General features: G+C 51.1%; 1 protein-coding gene across 3 annotated transcripts in view; it reads left to right on the top strand.

Annotated features, from left to right (window-relative positions):
* CACNA1E (calcium voltage-gated channel subunit alpha1 E) overlaps positions 1 to 25,064 on the top strand; it is a 133,206-nt gene that overhangs the window by 57,084 nt on the left and 51,058 nt on the right. For all 3 annotated transcript variants that reach the window (XM_063165366.1, XM_063165364.1, XM_063165365.1), the window contains exons 9-10: positions 13,740 to 13,843; positions 24,782 to 24,897. In XM_063165366.1, the coding sequence (XP_063021436.1) occupies positions 13,740 to 13,843; positions 24,782 to 24,897 (220 nt within the window). The remainder of the gene's footprint in view (positions 1 to 13,739; positions 13,844 to 24,781; positions 24,898 to 25,064) is intronic.

Genomic DNA, 25,064 nt, shown 5'->3' with positions numbered 1-25,064 from the left:
TTTCTGCTTCATTAAGTCCCTTTTCTGCTCTCCTGTCAGTGCTGTGGGCACCAGGGGCTGGGCATGAGCTGGAGCTCAGAGATTGGGTGTAGAAAGGGCTCTGGGGAAAGGAAAAGCACCAGCAAGGGTAAAAGATCCCTGTAAAAATCAGGGATAAGCAGTTTGGTTTTCCTCTTCCTGAAGGAAACAGCAGTGTCAGGTGGGGTAATGAAGGAGGATTGAACCACCTGAGAGTTCAGACCAAAAAACTTCAATTTTGTGTCTGTTTCAGTGCTCCCTGTGTCTCCCCCTTTGCAGCAATCAGCAGCAGCACTGCCCATGCTGGAGTCCTGCTGGTGGGGTGTGAGGCCATGGGGAACAGGTGGGCAGTTTACGGTCTGATGGACCTCAGGGGTTTGTTTGAGTGAGTCTGGTCTCCTGCTGCTCGGGGTGTCCTTGCTGGGAAGGTTTGAGGTGATCCCTTCAGTGTCTGGGATTTGCTGATTCATCACCTGGCTCTGAAAACCCAGGGGCTGGGAGCTCTGAAAGCTGTGCCTCCCCTACAGGAACCCCTATACATAAATATAAATATAGATATAAATATTCTATTTTAAATATATAAATGTAAATATTCTATTTTAAATATATAAATATATAAATATATACTATATAATATTATATATAATGTATATGTATATATATATATAAAATATAATATATATTTTTAATATAATATATATTATATCAGGAGGCCCCTATATATAAATATATATTATATATATATTTTATATATAAACATATAAATACGTATTTATATATTTTTATATATATAATATATATTATGTATAAAATAGGGATTTACTACCCTAGCTGGTAAACTGGGGGCTCTCTGGGACCTCCTTGGGGATCCAAATAATCTTCTCATCCTGATCAGCAAAGCTGAGCAGAGGTGCTCTGTCACCAGCGTCACTTTCACGCTCTGTCACCGCATTCCCAACAGCCAGGACCATAAATAAGGTGCCTCCCATCCCTGTTCCTGTGCAAAGAACCAGCTGTTAGTGCTCAGTTATGGGAAGGAGCAGGGAGCTTCCTTGGCTTTTAATTGAATGCGAGTTTGTGGCCTTGGTGTCATTAAATGCTGCTGATTCACCCCGGGGGTGGCCAGAGCTGGAGTTCCCAGCACTGCTGGGCTGCACCTCCTGCCCTCCCCAGGGACTCTCAGGGGCCCTCATGCTGCACAGGTTGAGGGTGCTCACTCATTTTGCTGCTCGGAGCCACAAAAATGGATTTTTGTAATTTTTTTAATAAGAAGATGAGGGATGCAGTCCCTGGGGGATGCAGGAGGAGGGCTTGGAAACCACAGGGGTGCTCTGCCATCACCTTCATCACTTGGGGCAGCAAGGCAGAGCAGGCTCCTGCTGCTAACCATGCCCCAGGTTTGGGGGGCTCCATTTTCCCACTGGGATAAAGCAATGGGGGACTGTGTCCTTGTGGATTAACACTGCAGGGGAGAGGGAGATGGCAGGAAAAGCACTTTAGCAATCTCTCAAAGAAATTGCTTACTCTAGAATTCCCCTGTGTGACTGTTATCATGATTTTAAGATCTGTTTTTTCACCATTTTACCAGGTTTACAAGTGTGGCTCCTGGAATTTGCAGGCAGCATTACAACAAGCTAATTTCCACATGGGTTATTTAATCCCTGTGCTTGCTTCTTGCTTTCTCCATGTCAGCTTTGCCTTCATGAAGCAGAAATCACAGCATGGGTTGAAATAAAAAAATTGTGGGGTGTTGGTGCTTTTCCACCTCCTGTCTCTGGGAGCTTGGAGGAGTTTGATTTCTTTTGGAGGGGAGTTTGGCTTTGGAATTGCTTGTGTGGTCTGAAACAGAGGCACACTCACTGTCCTGCTCCTCTGCCTCTGGGCTGGCCTGGGACCATTCCAGGAAGCAAAGGGGAGAGGGGTTTGAAAATGATATTTCCTGAGAGAGCTGGGAGGACTCACCTTTGGAGAAAAGGGGGCTCAGGGGGGACTTTCTCACTTCCCTACTGTCATGGGAGGATGGTGGTGCATCCATCTATTATTTTCCTCTTCTAAAAAAGTCTCCATAACCTTAACGAAAAAGTTTTTCTTCCTAACTAAACTAAAAAACCCCCTTTTTAAAATATAAACTAACTAAAAATTTTAAGGTTTATTTCTTTACATTATCAATCTGCAGCAGGAGGGGAGCGTTTGCTGGGGGAAAGAACACCAAGATGCTGGTAGCTTCCATAAACACCTCCCAAAATGCAGCAGTGGTGGGCAGAGCTGTGTCCATGGCCTCAGGGGAGGTGGGTCTGGGTCTTGCAGCCCCTTGCAGAGCTGGGCAGCTGCAGCAGAGAGCCAGGGGGATGCAGGGCCGTGGGTTGGGTGCCAATGTGAGCCGTGAGTGCGGGCACGCTGCGGGAGCTGCTGCAAGGATGGGGGTTTGCAGCATGTGTGACTCAACCCCCACGTGCTTCCAGCGTGCTGGGGGTGCTGGGCCCAGGAAGGGAGGATCCCCTCAGTGTCTGGGATCTCCTCTAGGCTGGGTGCAGAAGGGTTTGGGTGAATCTCACCGTGTGCAGAAGTCACTTCAGGCTGGGTTTGCACGAGCTGGCTCAGACTGATTTTGTGTGTGAAGCACCAAACTTGAGATCACAGGATCACAGAATGGTTTGGGTTGGAAGGGACCTTTTAGAGATTATCCAGTCCAACCCCCTGCCATGGGCAAGCACACCTTCCCTGTTCCAGGTTTCTCAGAGCCCAAATCAACCTGGCCTTGAACACTTCCAGGGATGGAGCATCCAACACCTCTCTGGGCAGCCTGTGCCAATGTGAGACCACCCTCCTTGGAAATGAATTCACAGAATTCACAGAATCTCTGGGTTGAGAGACCTCCAAGATCATCAAGTCCAACCCAGCCCCAACCCCTCAACTAAACCCTGGCACCCAGTGCTACATCCAGGCTTTGTTAAACACACCCAGGGATGGTGACTCCACCACCTCCCTGGACAGCCATTCCAGAACTTTAAATTCTTCCATATATCTAATTTAAATCAACCCTCTTTCAGATTGAAACCACTACCCCTTGTCCTGTGACAACAGGCCCTGCTGAAATGTTTGTACTCATCTTCCTTGCAATTAAAATTCTGAAGGTCTTCTGCTGGAGGCTGCCTTTGGAATGCAGAGGCACGTCCATCCTTTTTGAAACAGGGGCTGCTCAGGCCAGCCTGGTTTGGGATGCTGGGGAAGGGAGGTGTATTGATATCTCTGGTCATGCACATGGGTCAGAGATGTGAGAATGGCTTGGCTCTTCTGCTTCCTGCCCGATCCCCATCTGCCCCAGTCACCCTTGGAGGGGTCAGAGGAGGAATCTACAGCAGAACAGTGGTTTTCCAGGTGTGTGTGTGTGTGTACAAAATTGCTCATGGCATGTTGGCATCAATTCCTGGGGTTTCACAGGTGTCCCTTGGGGTGCTCAGCACTCACAAGCCCTCCCTGAAGCACCTTTGTGTGAGCAGTGTGAGTGAGACCTGAGCATGGTGCAGCTCTGGGGGCATTCCTCCTCAACCTTTTGGAGAGTGAGGGCAGTGCCTGGCTTTCCATAGAGGCAGCAACATTGCCTTGACCAGACAGGATTTTCCTCTTTTTTGGGGGTTTGCTCAGATCTGGGATGAGCCTGGAAACCTCCCTGAGCCCCAGTCCTTCCAGGAGCTGCTGCAGATCATCTGGACACTGCTGTCTGTCTCCTGGGGTCCCAGGGTGTAAGAGCCTAAATGAGGGATGTGGGACTCCAGGCAGCTCTCCAAAATGCAGTTTATTGTATCTAAGGTGTTACAGCATCCAGGATTGTGGGTGACAGAGCTGTGCCTACAGCTGTCAGCTCCAGCTGCAGGCAGGCCTGCAGACCCTAAGTTTAGGTTACAATGCATTGTATACTTTTCTTTGCTGAGATCTTAATACATTAGAACCAATCTACACCTTAACTTTTATCTGCAGCCTATCATAACTACTATAATTACCATATTCATGTTACTATTCTCCAATCACTAAAAAACTGTACATTACAGTTTAAGCTAAAAGTTGGTTTTCGGTTTTCTTGCAGTGGAAAATTCTGAGACCATTTTGCTGCAACATTTGCTGCCTTGTTTGCCTGTGCTCTCTTTCTGCTTGGTAAAAACATCTTGTTTGGGGTGGGTTTATCCTTTGCTTTAAGTCATAAAACCCCTTCTAACTAACACACCCTTTGCCTCCTTGGTTAGCCAGTAAGACTGGCTCAGCAATTCCTTTCTTCTATATCAAAACTTGATTTCATTTCTATTCCTTCTCCAGATTCTACATTTAAAAATCTTTCTGCCAAGCACATATATCTGTGAGATTTCTTGTCAAACTTTCATCCTTCCCAACACCAGGACAAGAGCTGCAGCCGTGTCAGCTGTGCACCAAGGGCTGTGGGAGCTGTGCTGGTGGTGCAAGGATCCCAAAAGCAGGGACGGGCTGGAGGAGCTTGGTACAGCAGGAGGCTGATGGATAGTGGTGGCTCCCAGCAAGGAGCTGGGAAGAGGACAAGAAGGAGGAGGAGGAGGGAAGGATGGCAAAAAGAGGGAAACCACCTGGCTCTTTAGCCCTCTGTGCTCTGGGATGGCACAGCCAGCCGGGTGTGTGGAGTTTCAGCCCACAGACACTTTTGGCTGGCTGGGTGTGTGGAGTTTCACCCCACAGACACTTCTGGCTGGCTGGGTGTGTGGTGTTTCACCCCAGAGACACTTTTGGCCAGCTGGATCACCCCAGAGACACTTTTGGCTGGCTGGATATGTGGTGTTTTTGAGACACTTTTGGCTGGCTGGGTGTGTGGTGTTTCACCTCACAGACACTTTTGGCTGGCTGGGTGCTGCAGATGGGCACATGGAGACAAGTCCAGGCCTGCAGGAGCTCTGGTGGTGCTGGGATGGAGCTTCCCCCCATAACAGGGTCTGCTCCTTGGGTTTACCTCTGTGGAGAAGCTTTAAGGCAATGGTGAAGGAAAGGAGTCGGTTCTGATGGAGGGTTTGGATCCAGAGCTTTATTCTGGCCCACAGGCCTCTGAATGCAGCACCAGCTCCAACAGAGCTCACTGACCCCGTGGTTGCTGCTCCTTTAACCCTGGGGAGAGGGGCAAGGAAGGGGTAGGAGCCACCAACCAGGTCCAAGGGACAAAAGACACCTGGATGGCCCAATGCCCCCCAGGGGTAGAGGGCATCCTTTGAATCTGCCAATCTCTCAACACCCTTCTGGAATGCCAGGACTGACAGACAGTGCTGGGAGGGGAAAGGAGAGGAGACTGACACACCTGGCAGGGAATGATCAGCGGAGGGACCCGAGGTTCTGAGGTAAACCCTGAAATCACAATGCAACAGGACAGAGCTCTTTCCTCCCCCCTCCTCCGAAATGCTGCTTTAAGCACGGCTGGAGCAGATTCAGAAAGGAGGGTGCAGGTTTCACCCCAAGGGTTCAAGCCTTTCAGAGCTCACAAAATGAGCTGTTTTGCCCCAAATGGCTCCAGTTGGTGCCTGTGCTGCCAGGCACGTGTGTGGCAGCCAGCCTGCTCTCCCCTCTCCTCCTCCCTTTGGAAAATCAGAGCACTTTCCTTCTCCACGCTCAGCAAAGCCAGACCCTCACCAGCTTGCCAAATGTTCCTGCCTTTTTTTTTTTCCCTTTCTTCCCCTTTTTCCCTCTGTGTGTGTGTGTGTATGCAATGAAATGACGCAACAAGAAACAAACTGTGTCTGCTGGATCCCATCTTCCAGGCATGTTCCATTGAAAGCTGCCTGCCCACATCCTCCTCCCTGCCCACATTGGGGGTACCAGGGGGGCTCTGGCATCACCCAGCAGCTCCAGACTCAAGGGTGGGAGGTGGCAGGGGGGTCTCAGGGCTGCCTGGCCCATCTTTGTTAAGCCCAGGGTTTGTAATTCCATTAGCAGGCTTGGTGCTAGTGTTGGTGAGGTGTTGTATTTGCAGGGTGCTTTCGTGGCAGGAGGAATGAATTTGACTCCATGTTCTCAGAAGGCTAATTTATTATTTTATGATAGTATATTATATTTAAAAATGCTATACTAAATTATACTAAAGAATACAGAAAGGATACAGACAGAATGCTAAAAGGATAATAATGAAAACTCGTGACTCTTTCCAGAGTCCTGACACAGCTTGGCCCTGATTGGCCATTGAGCCAAAACAATTCACAGGAAACCAATCAAACAATCACCTGTTGGCTAAACAATCTCCAATCACATTCCAAAGCAGCAAAACACAGGAGAAGCAAATGAGATAATTATTGTTTCCCTTTTTCTCTGAGGCTTCCCAGGAACAAATCCTGGGCAAAGGGATTTTTCAGAAAATATGAATGTGACAGTGAGGTGTTGGAAAGCTGGTTCCAGACCTCTTGGTAGATGTGCTCCTGTCCTCCAGGGCTGGGTTATGGGGCTGTTGGGGTGTGTTGCCCCAGGGCAGCACAGCTGAAGCTGGTGATGTTCCTCCATGTAGGAACGTCATAAAACAACGAAAAAAATCCCATTGTGGGGCCCAAGCTGCCTCTCTGGGCTTGCAGCATGCCCAAAACAAAGCAGGGAGCCAGGTCCCATGAGAAAACAGCCCCAAAGGTGATCCTGTGGAAGCCAGGCCCTGCTGCAGAGTCCAGCTGGAGAGGCAGCACATTGGTCTGCACTGGAGAGAACTGTGAAGCTTTGCAAATGCTCCATCAGGAAAAGCTGCATTTCCCAAAGGAATATAAAAAACCTGTCCCAAAGGGCTTGGGTGAGTGATGGGACCTGCTCAGCTGTGCAGGGAGCAAGGCAGGAACCTGGAATTTCTTCATTAAAGGAGTTGGTGTAATTTAGGGATTAAAATTCCCATGGCTACCCCGAATTCTGCAAACAACAACCTTCTGATACCTTCAACACAGGGGAAAAAAAACCTATGGGAAAGCGCAGTGGACCAAGGTGATGAACTACAGAGGGATATCAAGAACAAATTATGCCCCAAAGGAATGGGAAAAGAGGCTGCTCAGTCAAGACAATGACATCTTGGTGCCAAAAAAGCCTGAGGAGTGGTTAGAGGTGTGCTGGGGAAGGTGCAGGAGGGGTCTGGGCAGGGGGGAAAGGGAAATTTTGGGAGCAGAAGCAGAGGGATCACAGTGAGGGATGGCTGTGGGCAGAGGCAGAGCAGGAGGCACACACAAGGACTGGGTTTGTGCATCGATGCTGGGGCATCTGGGTGCAATTTCTTGGTGGGATGGAGGAGAGCAGCACCAAAATTGCTCTCAGTGCCTGTTTCAAATATTTTGAAAACGTTGGAATTTTAGTAATGCTTCTAGCAACACATTTTTTGCATTCCCTTTAGGAAACAGAAAAATGAAACGCATGGTGTCCTTTTCCTGCTTCCCCACTCCCTCCCTCCCTGCACACACTCAGAGACAAGATTATGCTGAGTTTTATGTCCTCCTCTGGCATTATTCCTGCCTGTCCCTGGCACCCCAGAGCTTCCCAGGGCCAGTGAAGAGCACTGCTGGGGTGCCCACTCTGCTGGAGACCCTGACACTGGGCCATGGCAGGATGTGTCCCACCCCAGGCCAGTCCTGGCCTTGCAGAGGAAATGCTCCCATTTCCTCATTAACCTGATTTGGGAGAGCAAAGCATTTCCATTCAAATCTTGTCCAGTGCCAGGGTCACTGATGGATCCCAGGCAGGGAGTGAGGCATGGCCCTGCATGCAGGAGATTCAATTACTGCCATTAAAGGGAACAAGGAGATCTGTTACTGTGCTGGGGAGAGCAGCAGCGGGTGGCAGGGGCTGCAGGGAGATGCTTAGGCCAGGGAATCTGCTGAGAGGTATTTTTATAACTCATTTTCTCCCCCTTTTGCTGGGCTGTGAGGCTGTGGCTGCTGGCCTGTGTGTGATTCTCACCTGGATGCAGCTGTGGTTTGCAGGGAGGAGCAGGTCAGGAGCTGGGGAGGTGATGGTGGGGGGCACCATCAGCCATGGCAGGGGCACAATTTGCTGTCACCACCAGGCAAAAGCCGTCAGAAGTTGCCAAGCCAAGGGTTTGGAGCACAAATCATGGAGGCTGTCGTGGTTTTGCACCTCCTGTTTCACTCTGCAAGCACCTGAGAAGTGCTGGGGAAGGCAGGCACAGTTCCCAGGGTACAGGCCCTTGAGATCCATGGCTTTCCCCATCATCCCCAACCCTCTGTGTGAATGCAATCCACACCCTGCTGCTCCCTGAAAGCTTTGGGTGCCCACAGGTCCCCAGATCCCCTCCTCGATGAGGGAACTGCTCCCTGGTGAGCAATGGAGTGGCCACGAAGGCTCCCTGCACAGCCTGAACCTGCTCCCTGTGTATTTTTAGCCAGGAGAGACTGACTTTGAGGGGTTTATTGAGGTTTTCCCCCCTCCCTTCCCCTATAGCAAAGAAATCCTGAAGGTTCCCATGCGCCGCAGCCCGAGGGAGGGGACGTGTGGGCTGTGAGCTTGTGCTGTGCATTCAACTTGCGGATATATTTAGATTTCTTTAGATTTCTGGCCCCCCGAGTGAGACCTGCTTTTGCAGCTTCCCGCGCCTTTTCCTGCCCTTTGGGGGGGGGGGGGAAATGGAAAAACCAAAAAAAAAATCACCAAACAAACACCACAAGTGCTGCCTAAAGAATAACCTTATGCCAGGGGGTTGAGAAGCAGGAGCTGCTGGGGGCTCTTTCCCTCAGGAGGGTCCTGCTCCCACGCCTTGGTGGTGTCATTTGTAGGCTCAGAGGGCTTTCCTGGCAGCAGCAGGGGTCATTCCAAGGTGTGAGCGTGGTGGTTCTTGGTCTGGAGGCCACAGAAGGGTTTGGGGGATGGTGGGGTGCATAATGAGGAGGAGGCATCTCAAAGGGAAGGGAGGAAGCAGCAAAGATTTGGCACCAAGCAGCTCCTCCATTGCCCAAAGGAATATAAAAAGTGGGTCTCAAGGTGCTTGGGTGAGTGATGGGACCTTCTCAGCTGCGCAGGGAGCAAGGCAGGAACCTGGAATTTCTTCATTAAAGGAGTTGGTGTAATTTAGGGATTAAAATTCCCATGGCTACCCCGAATTCTGCAAACAACAACCTCCTGATACCTTCAACAAAGAGGAAAAAAAACCTATGGGAAAGCACAGTGGACCAAGAGGATGAAGTACAGAGGGATATCAAGGACAAATGATGCTCCAGTGGATGCTGGGGGCAGGAAAGCCCAGGACACATCCCCAAGGACTCCATGAGGAGTGGGAAAAGAGGCTGCTCCATCAAGACAACGACATCTTGGTGCCAAAAAAGCTGGGAAGTGCAATGAGGGCCGTGGCAAAATTGTGTTGACACAGAGCTCCTGGAGGAGCAGTGAGCAGTTCCCCACCTCTGCAGGTGGAAGCAAGGCCCAGTGAAATGACTTCTGGAGAGATTTGGGCACGGATGGACATTTCAACCCTGCTTTTGGTCAACACAAAGCAGCAAAAGGAGCGTTACCAACAATGAGGGTATGGCCAACGTGGGAACCATGGAAGCCCAGCACTGAGACCACTGTGCCCACCAGCCTGGCTGCTTGGGATGGCTTCCCCCCGAGCTCAGAGGGAGCTGGCACATGAAATGGCAGGTCTGGTAACAAGTATTTTTAACAGCTCCATCGAGTTGGGGGAGGCACCATCTGACTGGAGAATAGCGAATGCGATGCCTATATTTAAAATCTGGGGGGAGGAGGGGAGGAAAAGTAAGGCAGGCAGGAATAGGACTGTGAGGATGACCTCGATCTCATGCCATTTCAGAACAGGTTTGGGAGGCAAGGGAGGAAAGTGAATCATGGGTTTGTCAAAGGTAGGTCACACCAGGCTAACCCGGCATCTCAGGCCTGGAGACGTCCCAGGGCTGCTCCTTGTAGTAAAGGGATTGCTGTGGGAGAAATGGGAGATGGGGGAGAGGAAAAGGGGATATGTTGGAACCCTGGCTGCTGGGAATTTTAGATTTTCTGTGCTGACAGGCACTGACCCCCCAAGAGAACACTGCATTGACCTGAGGCTGTGGAGAAGGCTTCCAAAATGGAATGATAGAACTGGGATTGTGGATGTGAGCATGGTGGATCTTGGTCTGGTGGCCACAGAAGAGTTTGAGGGGTGGTGGGGTGCATAATGAGAAGTAGCTTAAATAGAAGTGTGTAATATCACATGGTGGAAAACCTAGAGTTTAAGGTTTTAGAATATAGTAATATATAAAAAGCAACATGGAGGATTTAGGAAGGAGGCTGGTCCTTCTTCTCACCTTCTTCTCCATGGGTTGGGGTGGTTTTGGATAAAACATCTTCTTCTCCATGATTTGGGTGGTTTTGGATAAAATACCTTCTTCTCCAAGGGTTGGGGTGGTTTTGGATAAAATACCTTCTTCTCCAAGGGTTTGGGTGGTATTTGGGTAAAGTACCTTCTTCTCTGTGGATTTGGGTGGTATTGGATAAAATACCTTCTTCTCCATGGGTTTGGGTGGTATTGGATAAAATGCCTTCTTCTCCAAGGGTTTGGGGGGTATTTGGGTGTAATTGGATAAAAAAGTCTGCATTGCGGGCCACAGGTGGTTGGTTATGGGGTTAAAAGTAAAAATAATTCAGGTGTCACTTCTTAATTGGACAGTTTGTCCTTAAAAAGCCTTGTAGAGAGAGAGACTGGGCTCCATTTTTAGATTGTTAGAGTGAAATGCTGTAGAAGTCACAGTTTGTGAGACTGTAACAGAGATAAGAACTAATAAAATCTGAGTCTGAAGAAGACACGCCGCCCCATGAGGGGCTCTGTGAGGCTGGCAGGGAAGTGAGCAGTGCTGGGATGGTGTTGAGGGGACAAGAGAGGATGTCATCAACTCATGGAGTCCTTAGGGATGTGTCCTGGGCTTTTCTGTCCCCAGCATCCACTGGCTTCCCAGAGCTGGAGGGACAGAGGCTGCCACCCTGGGCTGGGAGGCCTTTGGGATGGTGGATGCAGTGAGAAATGGAAATCCAAAGCAGTAAAGGTCTCTCCTTGGAGCTCAGGTGTTGTTGGCTGGGAAGCAGTGGTGTGGAGGAGGAGAGGGTGACATCGGGGTGGCCACGAGGTGGCTGCAGGGCAGGGGTGGCACAAAGGAGGAGGGAGGGTGGTGGGATGCAGGGGAGGTGGTGAATTCTCCGTGGCATCCTGCAGGGATGGAGTGTGACTGCCCAAATTGATCACTCCTGTGTCCAGGAAGGATGAACTGAGCCCGGGCTGGAGCAGGGAAGGGGCTGCTGGATGAAAGTTGGGCAAGAGAGAACTGGAAGAACCTTGCTTTGGCCAGGAAAGCAGAGGCTGGAGATGGCTGTGATTGCTGTCTAGAAATAGATCAGGGTGGAAAGAGGAAGAAAAAGAGCTATTTCAGCCAAAGGCCAGTGCTGGCAAAAGAACGGAGCGGTGTCGAAAATGACCACAAATAAATTTAGGCTGGAAATTGCAGCAGCCATTGGAGCATCTGCTTGAGGAGGCTTCCAGTGGGGATAGTGAGTTTTTGGCAGCCTGAATGGCTGAGCAAGTACCAGATGATGGTGTGGAGCCTCTACAAATCCAGACTGGGCATTACCAGTTCCTGGATCTGTAGAGAGCATTGGGATGTCCCCTGGGAGATTTCATGTTGTAAAGCTGGCACCAGCCAGGGGGACCCATGTGGCTGCTGGTGGCAATGCTGTTCCTGGGGCTGCTGGTGGCAGCCTGGGTGGTTGGGACCATCCCTGAGCTCACTGTGGCCACTGCTGTGTCCTTGAGTATGGCCACAGCTCCCCATCTCCTCCTCTGCCCTAGAAGTGCCCCTCCTGCAGCTGCTGGGTGCAAGTGGTGCTGTGACCTCCCAAACCCCCTTAAAAATCTCTCCAACCCCCTTTTCCTCCGCCCCCAGGGCAGCCAGGCACTCAAATGCACAGAGGTTGGGATCACAGTCAGCCTACACCACCAGAATCCTGCCAGACCCCTGCCTCAAATGTCCCTGCTGCAACATCCCCAGTGCCACCAGTTTTGCTGTGCCTGAAAAATGGACAGGGAAGAGCTCTGGGCACTGATAACCCTGAGAAAACTTCCTATTTCCCCCTCTCTCTCCTGCTGGGATGGCTAAAGAGGGAATGGTGATAGCCCAGCTCTGGGGGAAGATGTCTTGTTCTTCTGTAGGAAAGGAGCTCCTGTGTTTTGTATTCCCTGTGACAGAGACCTCGGGGAAAGCCTGTGTGTTTTGGGCAGGAGCCAGGTTCAGAGGCAAGCAATCCTGACATGAGTGGCAGGTACCCAGTGGCATCTTGGCAGGGAGCTGAAGGCCTGCCAAGCTTGGGCTGAGGGCTGCAGGATGCCTTGAAGGCTGATGCCATGGGAGATGGTGCTGCCAGGGCAGAGCAGAGTGCCCTGGATGTCTCTGGAGGGCTGTGGTGAATACTGGCTGTCAGGAATTCCCGTGCATCATTCCTTCCTCCCTCTGCCTGCTTCTCCCATGGCCCCAAAGGAAGGGGCTGGAGGTGAAATGGGGCTCTTTAAAGAGCAGGATCTTGAGAGGATATGTGTGGTTTCCTTAGGGGCAAAGCAGGAGGGCAGTGAGTCCTTCCAGCTGCTTTCAGAGCCCTTACAGATGCTGTGTGCCTTGTCGCTGAGATCGCTGCCCACATCCCAGTGCTGTGGTCAGTGCCTGTGCTGGGCTGTGCTGGTGTCACCCTGCCTGCCTTGGGTGTCAGGTTGATGGGGACACCCAGCTGAAGTCCCCACTTCAGGGAGGAAGGCTCCAGCCCTCACTTTCTTTGCTCCTCGGAGCCACACTCCTCCCGCCGCAGAGCCTTCCTCACTCAGCTCCTGCACTGGCCGAGCAGGAGATGTGGTGCCAATGACTCAGATGAAGATGAGGGCTTAATTAGCACAGGGAGAGGGGGGATGAGAGAGAGAAAAGAGAAAGAGTCTTTCATTGCAAGAAGATTGATACCACCTCCCCCAGACAGTCACGTTCTGCCGCATCACCCTCAGCCCGGCGTCATGCGCACCGAGCCTGACACCAGAGGACAAATGGGGCCTGGGAGGGACACAGGGGCACTGCTTTATTAAAACCCCTGGTGAATTCATGTCTGGAGGGACTGAGCAGGGCTCAGCAGGAGCCTTTGCAGCTGTAGGACTGTGCCCTGAGCTTGCAGCTCCCGTCTGGTCTCGGCTCCGTGGCTTTGGTGGGAGGGTGTCTGCAAGGTGTTAGTGATGATGCCAGCAGCAAAATGCCTGTTTAGAGGTTTCCCACCATGCATGAAGGGACAAACCTCTTCTTTAGATGCCACCTTAAGGCACCCTATCAATCTGTGCTGCTGTGGGGCTGCTTTGCCTTATCCTGGTGGATGTGCATAGGAGCCCTGAACCAAAATGCTGGGGAAAACATGAGGTGAGCCCTCGCCCTCAGCACCCCAGTTTTGGGCTGCAGGATCCTGCACCTCCAGCTAAACCCATCTCTTACAGTCTCTGCAGGATGGTTGGAGGAGGTGGAGGAGGGCAGTCCTGCCTAATGAGGGCTGGGGTAGGGTGCTGAGGGGTGCCAGGGCTCTTATTGTGGAGAAGAGTGCCCAGCACGGCTTGGCAGGCATGGCCAGGTCACCCTGAGGAGCCTGGTGTGGTCAGCCTGGAGCACTGGAGTTACCACACCCTCCCTCTGCCCCGATGATGGTGTTGGAGGTGATCTCACACTTGTTTTTTTTTCTTTCTCCTCCAGACCAATGATGCCTTAGGAGCCACCTGGAACTGGCTGTACTTCATCCCCCTCATCATCATTGGATCCTTCTTCGTCCTCAACCTTGTCCTGGGAGTGCTGTCAGGGTAAGCAGAGTGGTCATTCTCTCTGGGCTGTGCCTGTCACACATCCCTCCATCCCTTCCAAACCCACTGCCCCACAGCAGGGCATTGCTCTCTGCCTGTGCTTGGTTCTTCCTCAACCTGGGGAGCTGGGAAAGGGACAGCCTTGGAGATATTTATTTTTACTGTCATTTCACCTGGCTGAAGACCTCCTGCTTTTGGTTCCTTGTGAGAAATGGTCACTGGGGATCTTCTGGCTGCTTGGGACCTGCGAGAGGGGAGAGATATGGGGGTTTTGTGAAAATGTGTTTGGCTCCAGGCTGTTGGTGATGGGTTGGGATGGGTTTGGGGAGTGATACAGAGCAACAGGAGGATGTGCCCTGCACTGGTGGGCTGCAAGCTGGTGAGGACAGGGATGCTTGGGGTGCACGTGGATAAGCCCACAAGATAAGGATGTAAGGATATAAGGATATAAGGATATAAGATAAGGAAGTAGGGACAAAGCAACTGTCCCTGTCCTGCACTTCCCAAGGGAAAGGGAGTTTTAATCCAAGCCTTTAAGCTGGGTTTGGAGACAAAACCTCTTCTTGTCTCCATGACAATGAACTGTGGTTGCACCAGCACATCCTCAGCTGCTGGCAGGGGTTGGTGAACAGTGATTGTGCCCTCTCCTGCACTGGGGGAAGGTGTGGGCTCCTCTGTTCTGACTGAAGCAGGTCATTTCTTAGCTAGTTATGCATCATGGCAAAATGCAGAAGTCATTGTAGTGCTGGTTTGGCCAGATGGAAAGCCCTCAGCTGCAAGGGTCAGGGTGGAGAATGGTCTTGGTCATCTCAATCACTTTCCTGAGTGTCCCTGGAAGTCCCAGTGTGATGATGGTGGTTTCAGGAATTTCTAGAGTGGCAGGCTGGGGTCTGTTATTAGGCTGTACTTTTCCACCTCCCATTCTGGGGTCTGGCTGGGTCCAGGGGCTTCACTTTGCCTTGCGGAGAGGCAATTCTTATGGGGGATGAAGATATCCAAGCAGCCTTGGGTGGAATTTGTGCTTCTTATGCCACATCCAGCTTGGGCATTTGGGCAAAGTCCAGCGGGGTCTCAGGTCAAGCAGGAGCTTTCCTACAAAAGCCTGGAAAAGGGAAGTTAGGAAGATGAGAACCACGTTATTACAATGTTAGACAATGTTAGTGTAGTGTGTTGTGTGGACACCGAGGCTTTTGGTGCTGGGGTGATGCTGAAAGCAGCTTGGGGACACAAACCAGACGCTGGCCAGAGGACCACAGTGGGGCTGGTGGGATGCCTGGCCATGCCCTGGCCCAGCTGGGTGTTTCCCTGCCCAAGGCAGCGTTCCCATGCCTGCTGGGTTGGATGCAGCTATCCAGGACTCTTCCCAGGCACCGGCTGGCATTTCCACTGTTTGTTTATTGCTAGTAGGGTTTGTACTGGGGAAAGATGCAAGTGGGTGGGTGGCTTAATTGGCAGCAGAGATGCTCTTGTGGCGTGGCAGATATCCAGGGTAAAGCAGGACTGCTCATCTCCCTGGTGGGCTCAGGTGCCAGCTGGGCTCTGCCACTCCATGGCAAGGCCACTGTCAGTGTCCCCCTGCCTGGGCACGGCCACATCCTCTGTGGCTCAGTGGATGCAGCATCTCGGCTGGGTGAATCATCCAAAGGTGCTGCTGGAGCCCTGGAGGAGCAGGACCTAAGGGCAGGAGCAGGTGCTTGTGCACACAAATGCTGAGTGCAGCAGGAAGGGCCTCACTCCTTGCTCTGTTTGCTGAACTCCTCTTGTTTTTAGCACTCACCACAATCCTCTCGTGCTGGAAGAGAGTTCTTGGCTCTGCTGGGGGATGGGAGGTGTGACCTTCCCATTGCCCAGCTCTCAGCTGGATGAACGGGCAGGGCCTGGCCAGATACCCCCACGTGTGGCTGTGCTGAACTGAGAAGAGCTGGTCGCTTTGGGAATGAGCTCCACAGAAACACCTCCACCTAAGGAATTATTTCCCTGGCAGTTACACCAGTGCCTCTGGGGAAGCCAGGCCGTGCTCAGCTGAAATCTTGGCCTCTGGGAGCCTTCTTGCAGAAAGCTGGCCCCACACGTATCTTGCAAATTGCACCATCTGCATCACTGGATAACAAGGTCCACTCGGGATTTCCAGCATTCTCCTCAAGGTTCTCCTCAGGAGCTGCTGCTGAGCTGCTCTGCCCTCGCCTCATCTCAGCAGAGGCTCCCTCTGGGGAAGCAGCCCAGCAGCCAGGGTGGGCCCCCAAGGAGGAGAGGCTGCAGGAGGACATTTGTGTGTTTCACTTGCCACCAGCAGAAGTTTGCCAGAGCCCAGATTTAGCAGCCTCCTGGTGCCGATGAGCATCTCCCCCAACAGTCAGTTCCCCAACTGTTAGGCTGAGGCATGACCTCTGTGATGTAAACAGCCTGGATCCATCTGCTCCTTGAGCACAAAGTATGTGGGAGAGGAAAAGAAATGATTTTCATCACAGGCAGGCTCCTCAGTTTTTCTCCCTAAATACGAACAGGCACACACGCACTGGAGTCGCATGCAGACTCTGTTAAGGGAGGATGGAGCTCCTCCAGGCAGGGTCTTGGAGAGCCAGTTCTGCTGTGGCTTTGGCATTTATTGCCACGTCTATTAACTTCCCCCCTCTATGGGTGCAATTATGGATCAATTAATTCTGACTGGAAGCAGGAAAAGATAAAAAAGTTGGCCCTGTTCCTCTTTGGGAGCAGGTACGGAGCCCAAGGAGATGTGACTGCTCAGCTTTTAAAGCTGCACGAGCTGCTGAGATAATCCTGCCAGAGGAGAGTCAGTGGGAGCCAGCGAGGATGGAGCATCCACTGAAATGCCATTTTCTACCTGAAGCTGCCTTGTGGCCTGAAGAATTGCCTGTGCTGGAGATTTGCAAAGATCTGCCCTCCCTTTTTTTTTGTGAAATTGTTCAGTTTTGGGGTTGTTTTTTTTTTCCTCAGCTGCTTCTCACATAAAACAATTTGAATGTGTGTGTTTGGGCTCTGTCTCCGGAGTAGCAGAGACCTGCTGATAGCCACACTGCCCCGTCCCTGCTGCTGGTGTCATGTGCCAGTGGCAGCAGTGCTACCCCAAGAGTGGTCACAGCCTGAGGACTCATCAGAGCTTCAGTACAGAACAGGCTGCATTTTGACTGTTTCCCACCTCCCTTTCCACAGCCTCTGCAGAAAAAATTTGGTTTGCAATCACCCTCCTCCATTCATTGCAGCATCATCCTTCTGCTGAGAGCTGGGAGACTCCCTCCCCATATCCAATCTTGCTCATCCAGCCCCTTTCCAGGGTGTCAGAGTGGAAGGAGATGCTGCCTGGCTCTCAGGCCAGCCAAGGAGACCTCTGGAAGCTAAGAGCAGAGCAAGAAGTCGAGCACAATGGCAAGAAAAATGAAATCTATCTGCCTTGTACCAAACAAGAGAGTAATTTAAATCCTCCTAATTGCTTCCACTCATCCTGGTGATGTTAAGTCTTTTCTCCCTTTAAGTCTTTTCTGCCCCCCACCCCCAGCTCTTACACTGAGCCTTTGAAAGAAACGACTAATGTTATAATTAAAGGATCAAATTGGCAAGATTTCTTTGTCTTAAGATCTTTCTTTCAGGTTGGGTTAGCACTGCGTTCGCAGTCTCCGGAGAGTTTTCTTCAGTTCCTTCAGGAGCCTTCTGCACCATCTTCTGAAATCTTTTCACTTCAGTTAATTTGAATTTTTTTCCCCATCCAATTTGGATGCATAACAAACGATGAATAAAATTAAGTTTTGTAGCAATTAATAATAAGGGTGTTGAGGGACAAGTGTACGTTTTCAATGCAAAGAGGGTTCTTTTTTCCAGCTCCACACAAAAACCTGGACCCCACACGGCTGAGCGGGATGTGTTGCTTTGAAGCCAAAAACATTGGGAAGAGGATTAATGTCTCAAAGATTCCTGGAAGGAGAAGTGGTGAGCATGCAGAAAATACAGGAAAGCTTGTGGGGAGATGATAAATTCCCAGCAAGATGTGAACAAAAAATTTTCTTTGCTGTAAGAATGGTCAGGCATTGGACCAGGCTGCCCAGGAAGGTAGTGGGATCACCATCCTTGGAAGTGTTCAAAAAACATGTGGATGTGACATTTAGGGACATTCTTAGTGGTGAAAATGGTGGATTTGAGGATCTTCAGCTTTTCCAACCTGAATGACTCTGTGATTCTGCACCCAAGAATTTTGGATTTGGAAGTACGAAAGCTTGGAACCATCACGTTGGCTTTTCCCTGGAATGGTTGTAGGATCTCAGGGCGTGGCTGGGATGAGATGTGCAATGTCTGCACTTGTGTTGTGCTTGGAAACTCAGTGGCTGAGACCCCTTTTGAAGGGAGGAATGGGTGTCACATGGGGAGGGGGCAGTGATGCCCCTCCCAGGCCCCCCAGCACCACCATGAGTGATGCCCACGCTCCTCACTTGGTTCTGGGGATGCTCCTTGTCATCACTGTGGTCTTTGGGCACAGGCCAGGCAGAGGAGTCTGGGGGACCTTCATCTCTATTCAGCAGGCAGGTGGGCATCCATATTCATGCCTCTCTGCCGTGCTCTGCTGGGCCACCTTTCTGCCAAGGGCTCCAAGCCCCGTGCAAACAAGCTGCCTGACAAGAGGCGTGCGTGGCTGCTGTGCTGGATCCTCTGCTGCTACAGGGAATAATGACTCCTCTTACAGCCAGCTGGGTGAGAAGGGAAAAAAAAGGATTAAAAAATCCACAACAAAAAGATGACTCGCTGACTTTCCCCTTTGATTTCTCCTGGCAAATTATTTGCCAGCATGTCTCCGCCGCTTCAAAATTGCTCTTATTCCTGCCTCCTTGCAAATCTGCTCCGTGGACTGCCTGTGGTCTGCGGGCTGTGGGTGAAAAGGCTCCGTTTTGATCCTCTCAACAAGGCACTCAGCAGACAGTGCTTGCTTACAGATTGCTTTGGGAGTTGTTTGTTCCAGATTATGGTAATTTCTGTCCTCCTGGTTGATGGCAGCAATCGCGTGGCTCCAGAGATTTGAGCCAGCGGATGGCTTCGAAGATGCCCAGTTCCTCCAGGAGCAGCCCCACCCTGGCAAGGGGGTGCTGGGCACTGCTGTTGGGTGAAGAAGGTGTTGACTGGAGTGCTGGAAGCTCCTGGGAAGTTTAATGTGATGAAAGGTTGAAAATTGAAGTGGGGTTTTCTTTCCGTACTACATCTCACCTGCAGCACTGACCACACACCTTTCATCTGCGGATCGCTGTCACATGCAAAAGGAGACTATAAAGATTTTCTCTGCTTACAGAGGGGATAAAAACTGGAGCATAGGAGGGAAAGGGAGGAGTGACATTTTCCCAGCACTGCATGAGCCAGTGGGAGTGATTGTGAACAAAGCCCGGGGCTCTTGAAGCATTGAAGCTGTGCTGCTTATGCCAGCCCTGCCTGATAAGAGTGAAGCACAATCTCCAGCTCCCATCTCTGCTTCTTGCTGCTGGGGCTGCCAGACCCTCTGCCACCCTTCTGCAGCTTCTTTGCAGCGTGGGCTGAGCGTGCTATTGCTGCCTTTGGTGCAGCATTGCAGAGTTCTCTGGGCAGTGGGACAGCAATGCAAACCTCAGCGGTGTTATCCTTGGAAAAATGATGAAATTGAGTTTACAGCTAGAATGTTTGTGGCTCTCTTCTCTGCCGTGGTTGATGCAGCCCAGAACCCTGCTGGCTTTCTTTGCTGCAGCAGCACACTGCTCACTCATACTGAGCTCATCCCTGGGCCCTGCAGGTCCCTTTCCACAGAGCTGCTCCCCAGCTGGGTACATCCCAGCCTGTGCTGCCCTCCTGGATTTTGTTTTCCCATGTCCAAGACCTTACATTTGAATCAGAGAATGGCCTGGGTTGGAAAGGACCTAGTAAAGATCATCTCGTTCCAATTCTCCTGCCATGGAGAAGGACACTTTCCCTAGACCAGGTTGTTCCAAGCTCCATCCAGCCTTGAACACTTCCAGGGATGGGGCAGCCACAGCTTCTCTTCATGAGATTCTCATTAGCCCACCCTTCCAGCCTGATCAGGTCTTCCTGCAGGATTGGTCTCCCTTCTGAACTCTCCACTTCCACACTCAGTTTGGTATCAGCACACTTGGCCTTGGAGAAATCCAGGTGGACAACCACAAGTTTTCCACAAGGTAGAAGGTATCAGCATCTGCCCCTTCTTCAAAGGGACAGTGATGTGATGGGTCACTTCAGGGCTGGCATCTCCCAGCTCCTTCCCGTTTTACCCTTCCATGTCACCAACAGCTTGTCAGCTTTCCCCTCCCCAGCTCGTGTGAGTGCCAGTGCTCTGTAAATGTGCTCTGCTCAGCAGCTCTGTCACACCCTGGTGACACAGAGCTCCTGCCCCACTGCACGGGGCCGATCAGAGCTGATGGACAGGCAGTACAAGAAATGGGCTGCCGCTGGTTGCCTTTCTTTTTGTGCCCCTTCTCCTTCAAGTTCAGAGCAAGGCTTTATTGAGATGGCACAGCTTTGTTAAGGAATCACAGAAAGGTTTGGCTTGGAAGGGGCCTTTAAAGGCCATCTGGTCCTATGACCGTGTTCACGGGGGTTTGAGGATGAGGGAAGAGATGAGGATCTGACTCCATGTTTCAGAAGGCTTGATTTATTTATGATATGTATTATATTTAAACTATACTAAAAGAATAGAAGAAAGGATTTCATCAGAAGGCTAGCTAAGAACAGAATAGAAAAGAATGATAACAAAGGTTTGTGGCTCAGACTCTCTCTGTCCAAGCCAGCTGACTGTGATTGGCCATTAATTAGAAACAACTCTATGAGACCAATCACAGATGCACCTGTTGCATTCCACAGCAGCAGATAATCAATGTTTAGATTTTGTTCCTGAGGCCTGTCAGCTTCTCAGGAGGAAAAATCATAAGGAAAGGATTTTTCATAAAAGATGTCTGTGACATGCTCCAACCCCCTGCCATGAGAAGGGACATCTTCAACCAGACCACTTGCTCAGAGCTCCACCCAGCCTGGCCTTGAATCTTCTCTGGCACTTCAAGTGAACTTAAACCAAGCAATTACCCTCACTGAAAAACCTGTGGTCTCCTTCAAAGCAGGCACCCAAGCCCTGCAGAGGTTTTGGTGCCTTTTGGACACCCTGCTGCTGCCTCTGGTGTGGGTTCAGTGCAATAATCCCAGTCTGCAGTGGCAGTGCTGCTGTCACTGTGTGTTTAAACTCAGGTTACAGGCTGCTCCGTCAGTTCAACACTCTCACTTCAGCTCCTGTACACCTCCTGGGTAAATACCATCTGATCCCCCCCATTTGCAACTGCCTCAGCTGTGTTTGCCACACCGTCTGTTGTCACTTCTGTCCCATAACCACCTCTGACACCCTCCTGGAGGCTCAGAGGCTGTTTTTCCTCAGATTGTGGTGCTCAAACCTGAAGTGGAGCCATGAGCCAAGACCTGAGGAGAGCAGTGGTGTTACCTGATGTCTTACAGATGGTCTCTCTTGTTATGCATCCCATTATGTTTGGGGTTTTATTCATAGCAGAGTGGTGCTGCTGCCTCACCCTCAGTGTGTAATCCGGTATTTCCCTGATTTCCATCCTGTCCTTTTTGCTGCCTCAAGCTGTTTTAAGGCCGATTTGATAACTGGTTTGCTGGAAATCATCTTTATAATAGAGGCAAGAGGTGATGAATTGATGGCTTTGAAGATAGATGGTTTGTTGTTTCAAAGCATGGAGGCCACAACATTGATGTGATCAGCACTACTTGCCTGCTTTGAACGCAAAGATGGTCTAAAATGTAGAAAAAAAATGGATTGCAGTGGCTGTGGTAGTCTTTTCTCTTAACTTGTTTTTGGTTCTTGGTTTTCTTGTAATTGGTTGTTTGGGTTTTTCCTATTTTCTTGTGTTTTGTTTTTGTTTTTTTTCAAGAGGGGACCCATTTTTATGCCAGATGCTTCCATGAGTGTTTCTCCCCTTAAAACCAGACTTGAGTTTTCCAGTCCTTAGGGAGGGACCCTATGGGGAAACACCACCCAGGGCTCTTTTCAGGGCAGAATTTGGCCATCCCTGGTGATGTAACCCCAAGAGAGCAGGAGCAGACCCTTCAATGGGAGACGGCACCCGCTCTCTGGGCGATGCTAGGCTGCCCTGCCTGTGACTTGGAGCCTTCCCAAGCGTTGTCAGTCACCGTGGCTGGTCCTGTTCTCACTCACACACAGTATTATCTCTACCCGTTTGCTGCTGCAAATTGGCTCTGAGCAATCCTTGATCTGTCAGCATCGCCTACCCACTCTCAGATGTCACCAGCCCCCGCTGCTGCCCTGCTTGGGAACGTGTCTCTTGAAATGTAATAATTCATTAACTCGAGATTAACTTTTTTTTTATTCTCCCCCCCTCCCCTTTCTGCCACCTTTTCCTCCTTCTAATGGACAAAAGCAATTAAGCTCCATTAGGGATCAAGTGAGTGGGAAGTGGCTCCCTCAGAGATGCTGCCACAGCTGCATGAACCCTGTCCCTGAGTGTGTGTGGCACCAGCCTCCAGTAAATTAGTGCTCCATGAGCAAAAGGGCTGCCTCAGGAAAAGGGGGAGAGTGCTGCTTGATGAGCACCTTTTCCAATGCCCCCATTCCCCTCTGCAGGAAGAGGTGGCCTGAGGCTCAGCTGGTCCTTCTGGGTGGCTTCCACTGGGGGCACACGATGCTGGTTTCTCTTGCCACGCAGCACAAGGAGCTGGAGGACAGAGGGATGGGCAAGCAGGAGGCAGCAGAGAGTGGCCAGGTTCCCAGCTGATACACGTCAGGAGGAGCTTCCCAAGTTCTCCCAGGTGCACACAAGCTGAGAGAGCTAGGGTGTGACGGTGTTCACAGGGGTCTGAAGATGAGGGAAGAGACAAGGATCTGACTCCATATTTCAGAAGGCTTGATTTATTATTTTATGATATATATTACATTAAAACTATACTAAAAGAATAGAAGAAAGGACTTCATCAGAAGGCCAGCTAAGAATAGAATCAGAAGGAATGAATAACAAAGGCTCTGTCGGACTCTCTATCCGAGCCAGCTGACTGTGATTGGCCATTAATTAGAAACATCCAACATGGACCAATCACAGATAGATGCACCTGTTGCATTCCACAGCAGCAGATAACCATTGTTTACATTTTGTTCCTGAGGCCTCTCAACTTCTCAGGAGGAAAACTCCTAAGGAAAGGATTTTTCATAAAGATGTCTGTGACACTGGGGTTGTTCAGTCTGGAATGGAGAAAGCTCTGGGGAGACCTTAGAGCTCCTTCCAGGACCTAAAGAGGCTTCAGGAGAGCTGGAGAGGGACTTTGGACAAGGCCATGTAGTTATAACACAAGGGGGAATGGCTACCCAGTGCCAGAGAGCAGGGTTGGATTAGATATTGGGGACAAATTTCTGCCTGTGAGGATGGTGGAGCTCTGGCACAGGGTGCCCAGAAAAGTTGTGGTTTCCCCATCCTTGGAATGTTCAAGGCCAGGTTGGATGGGACTCTCAGCAGCCTGGGGTAGTGGAGGGTGTCCCTGTCCATGGCAAGGAATGTGATGGTCTTTAGGGCCCCTTCAAACCCAAATCACTCTAGGATTTGGTATCTATGGGGTCTGGGAAAAGTGCTGCCAAGGCTGCCGTGGAATTATGGCCCGTGGGGCAGAGCTGGGAGGACCAGAGGACAGGAAAGTTCCCCATTGACTCTGGCTCCAAACAGCATTTTCTCATTCCTTGACATCCCAAATTTGCAAACAAAGGGTGGTGAGGGGTGATTGCACAGCCAGAATGCTCCTGCCTTTCCTCCAGCTAGAGCAAGGAGGCATGGCATACCCAAAACCGCAAGTGCATTTCGCTCTTGGCTGAGGAGGTCCTCATCCCCATCTCCTCCCACCCTCCTTCCCTTCACTTAGGCTGATTTTTCTCTCCCTTGCCTTTTGTTTCCCCGCCCCGCTTCCCTGCCCCAGGAAGAAAGTCTCATTTCAGTGTGAAAGGCAGTGCTGGAGGGGGAGTCATTTGTCACTTAATGCCGGAGCGGCAGGAAACTGCACCTTCCTGGGGTGGAATGAAAAGCGCTTGGATTGTCTGGGGATCTTAAACAAGAGATGCAGGGAACATTCCGGGCTTTCCACACAAACACACTCACACACACACACATGCAGAAGCCCACACAGCATCAGGGTGTAATAGCTCAGCTGGGGTAATGCACTTGAACACTCTCTGCAGCAGACAGAGCAGCTCTTTCCGTTCTTTGGAATAGTTTTTGTTTTTCTGAGGCCTGAGATTGCTGCTGGTCTCTGGGGAGAGAGATGTTCCTCTCACAGAGAGAACAGTGCCATTTGCTCTCTGTAATCACGCTTCCCTCTGAGCATCCTGGGACCAGGAAGGGGCTGAGGGCATGGGATAGAGTTCTGTAGGTGCAGGGAGTCTGTGCTGGTCATCACACCTGGACAGCTCTTGTGAGACCCTGGCATCCAGAGGAGGATAGCCATGTCTCAAGTCCTGGGAGAATACTCCAAGGAGAGGCTGGAAAGGAAAAGGATTCAGAGAAGGAGGTGAAAGCAAGACAGGACCTTCCCTCCTCCATCCCCTCAGTGCCTCCTCACTCACAGTGCCCAGATTTTATTCCCTGAAGGGACACACAGAAGCTGAGCTGGCACTGGAGTTGGGTGGCACTGGGATCATCCTCCCTGAGTGGCATCAGCTCCCAGCTGGAGCGTGCAGGACTGAGCAACCAAGCAGGGAGTTTACTCACATCCACCCAGTGCTGCTTTTCTCCTCCCTGATCCTTCACCCTTCCTCTGGCCATGCTTTGGCTGGGGGTACCCATGCACATCCCCAACACCCACCTTGGTCCCTGCTTCCTGTGCCGTGGCTCCCCGGCCCCCTGGGCATCCTGCTGCCCCTCGGGCCTGCTCTCAGCCCTCCCTTCTGCCCTTCCCCAGGGAGTTTGCCAAAGAGAGAGAGCGCGTGGAGAACCGCCGAGCCTTCATGAAGCTGCGGCGGCAGCAGCAGATCGAGCGGGAGCTCAACGGCTACCGGGCATGGATAGACAAAGCGGGTAAAGGACGGTGCCCAGGGGACATCTGGGGGGACAGCAGACTGCTGCTCATGTGGGGTGGTGGGGATACAAAGGAATCCCTGAGTTCTGAAGTGTCCAAGGTGCCCAAGGTGATGTTGAGTGTATGGGTGAGGTTGGTCCCGCCAGGCTGCAGGCAGGGACATCAC

Source organism: Melospiza melodia, chromosome 11 (genome assembly GCF_035770615.1).
Source record: "Melospiza melodia melodia isolate bMelMel2 chromosome 11, bMelMel2.pri, whole genome shotgun sequence".
Lineage (NCBI taxonomy): Eukaryota > Metazoa > Chordata > Aves > Passeriformes > Passerellidae > Melospiza > Melospiza melodia.
The sequence above is the reverse complement of the archived record's forward strand: the minus strand, read 5'-3'. Positions and strand labels throughout refer to the sequence as shown.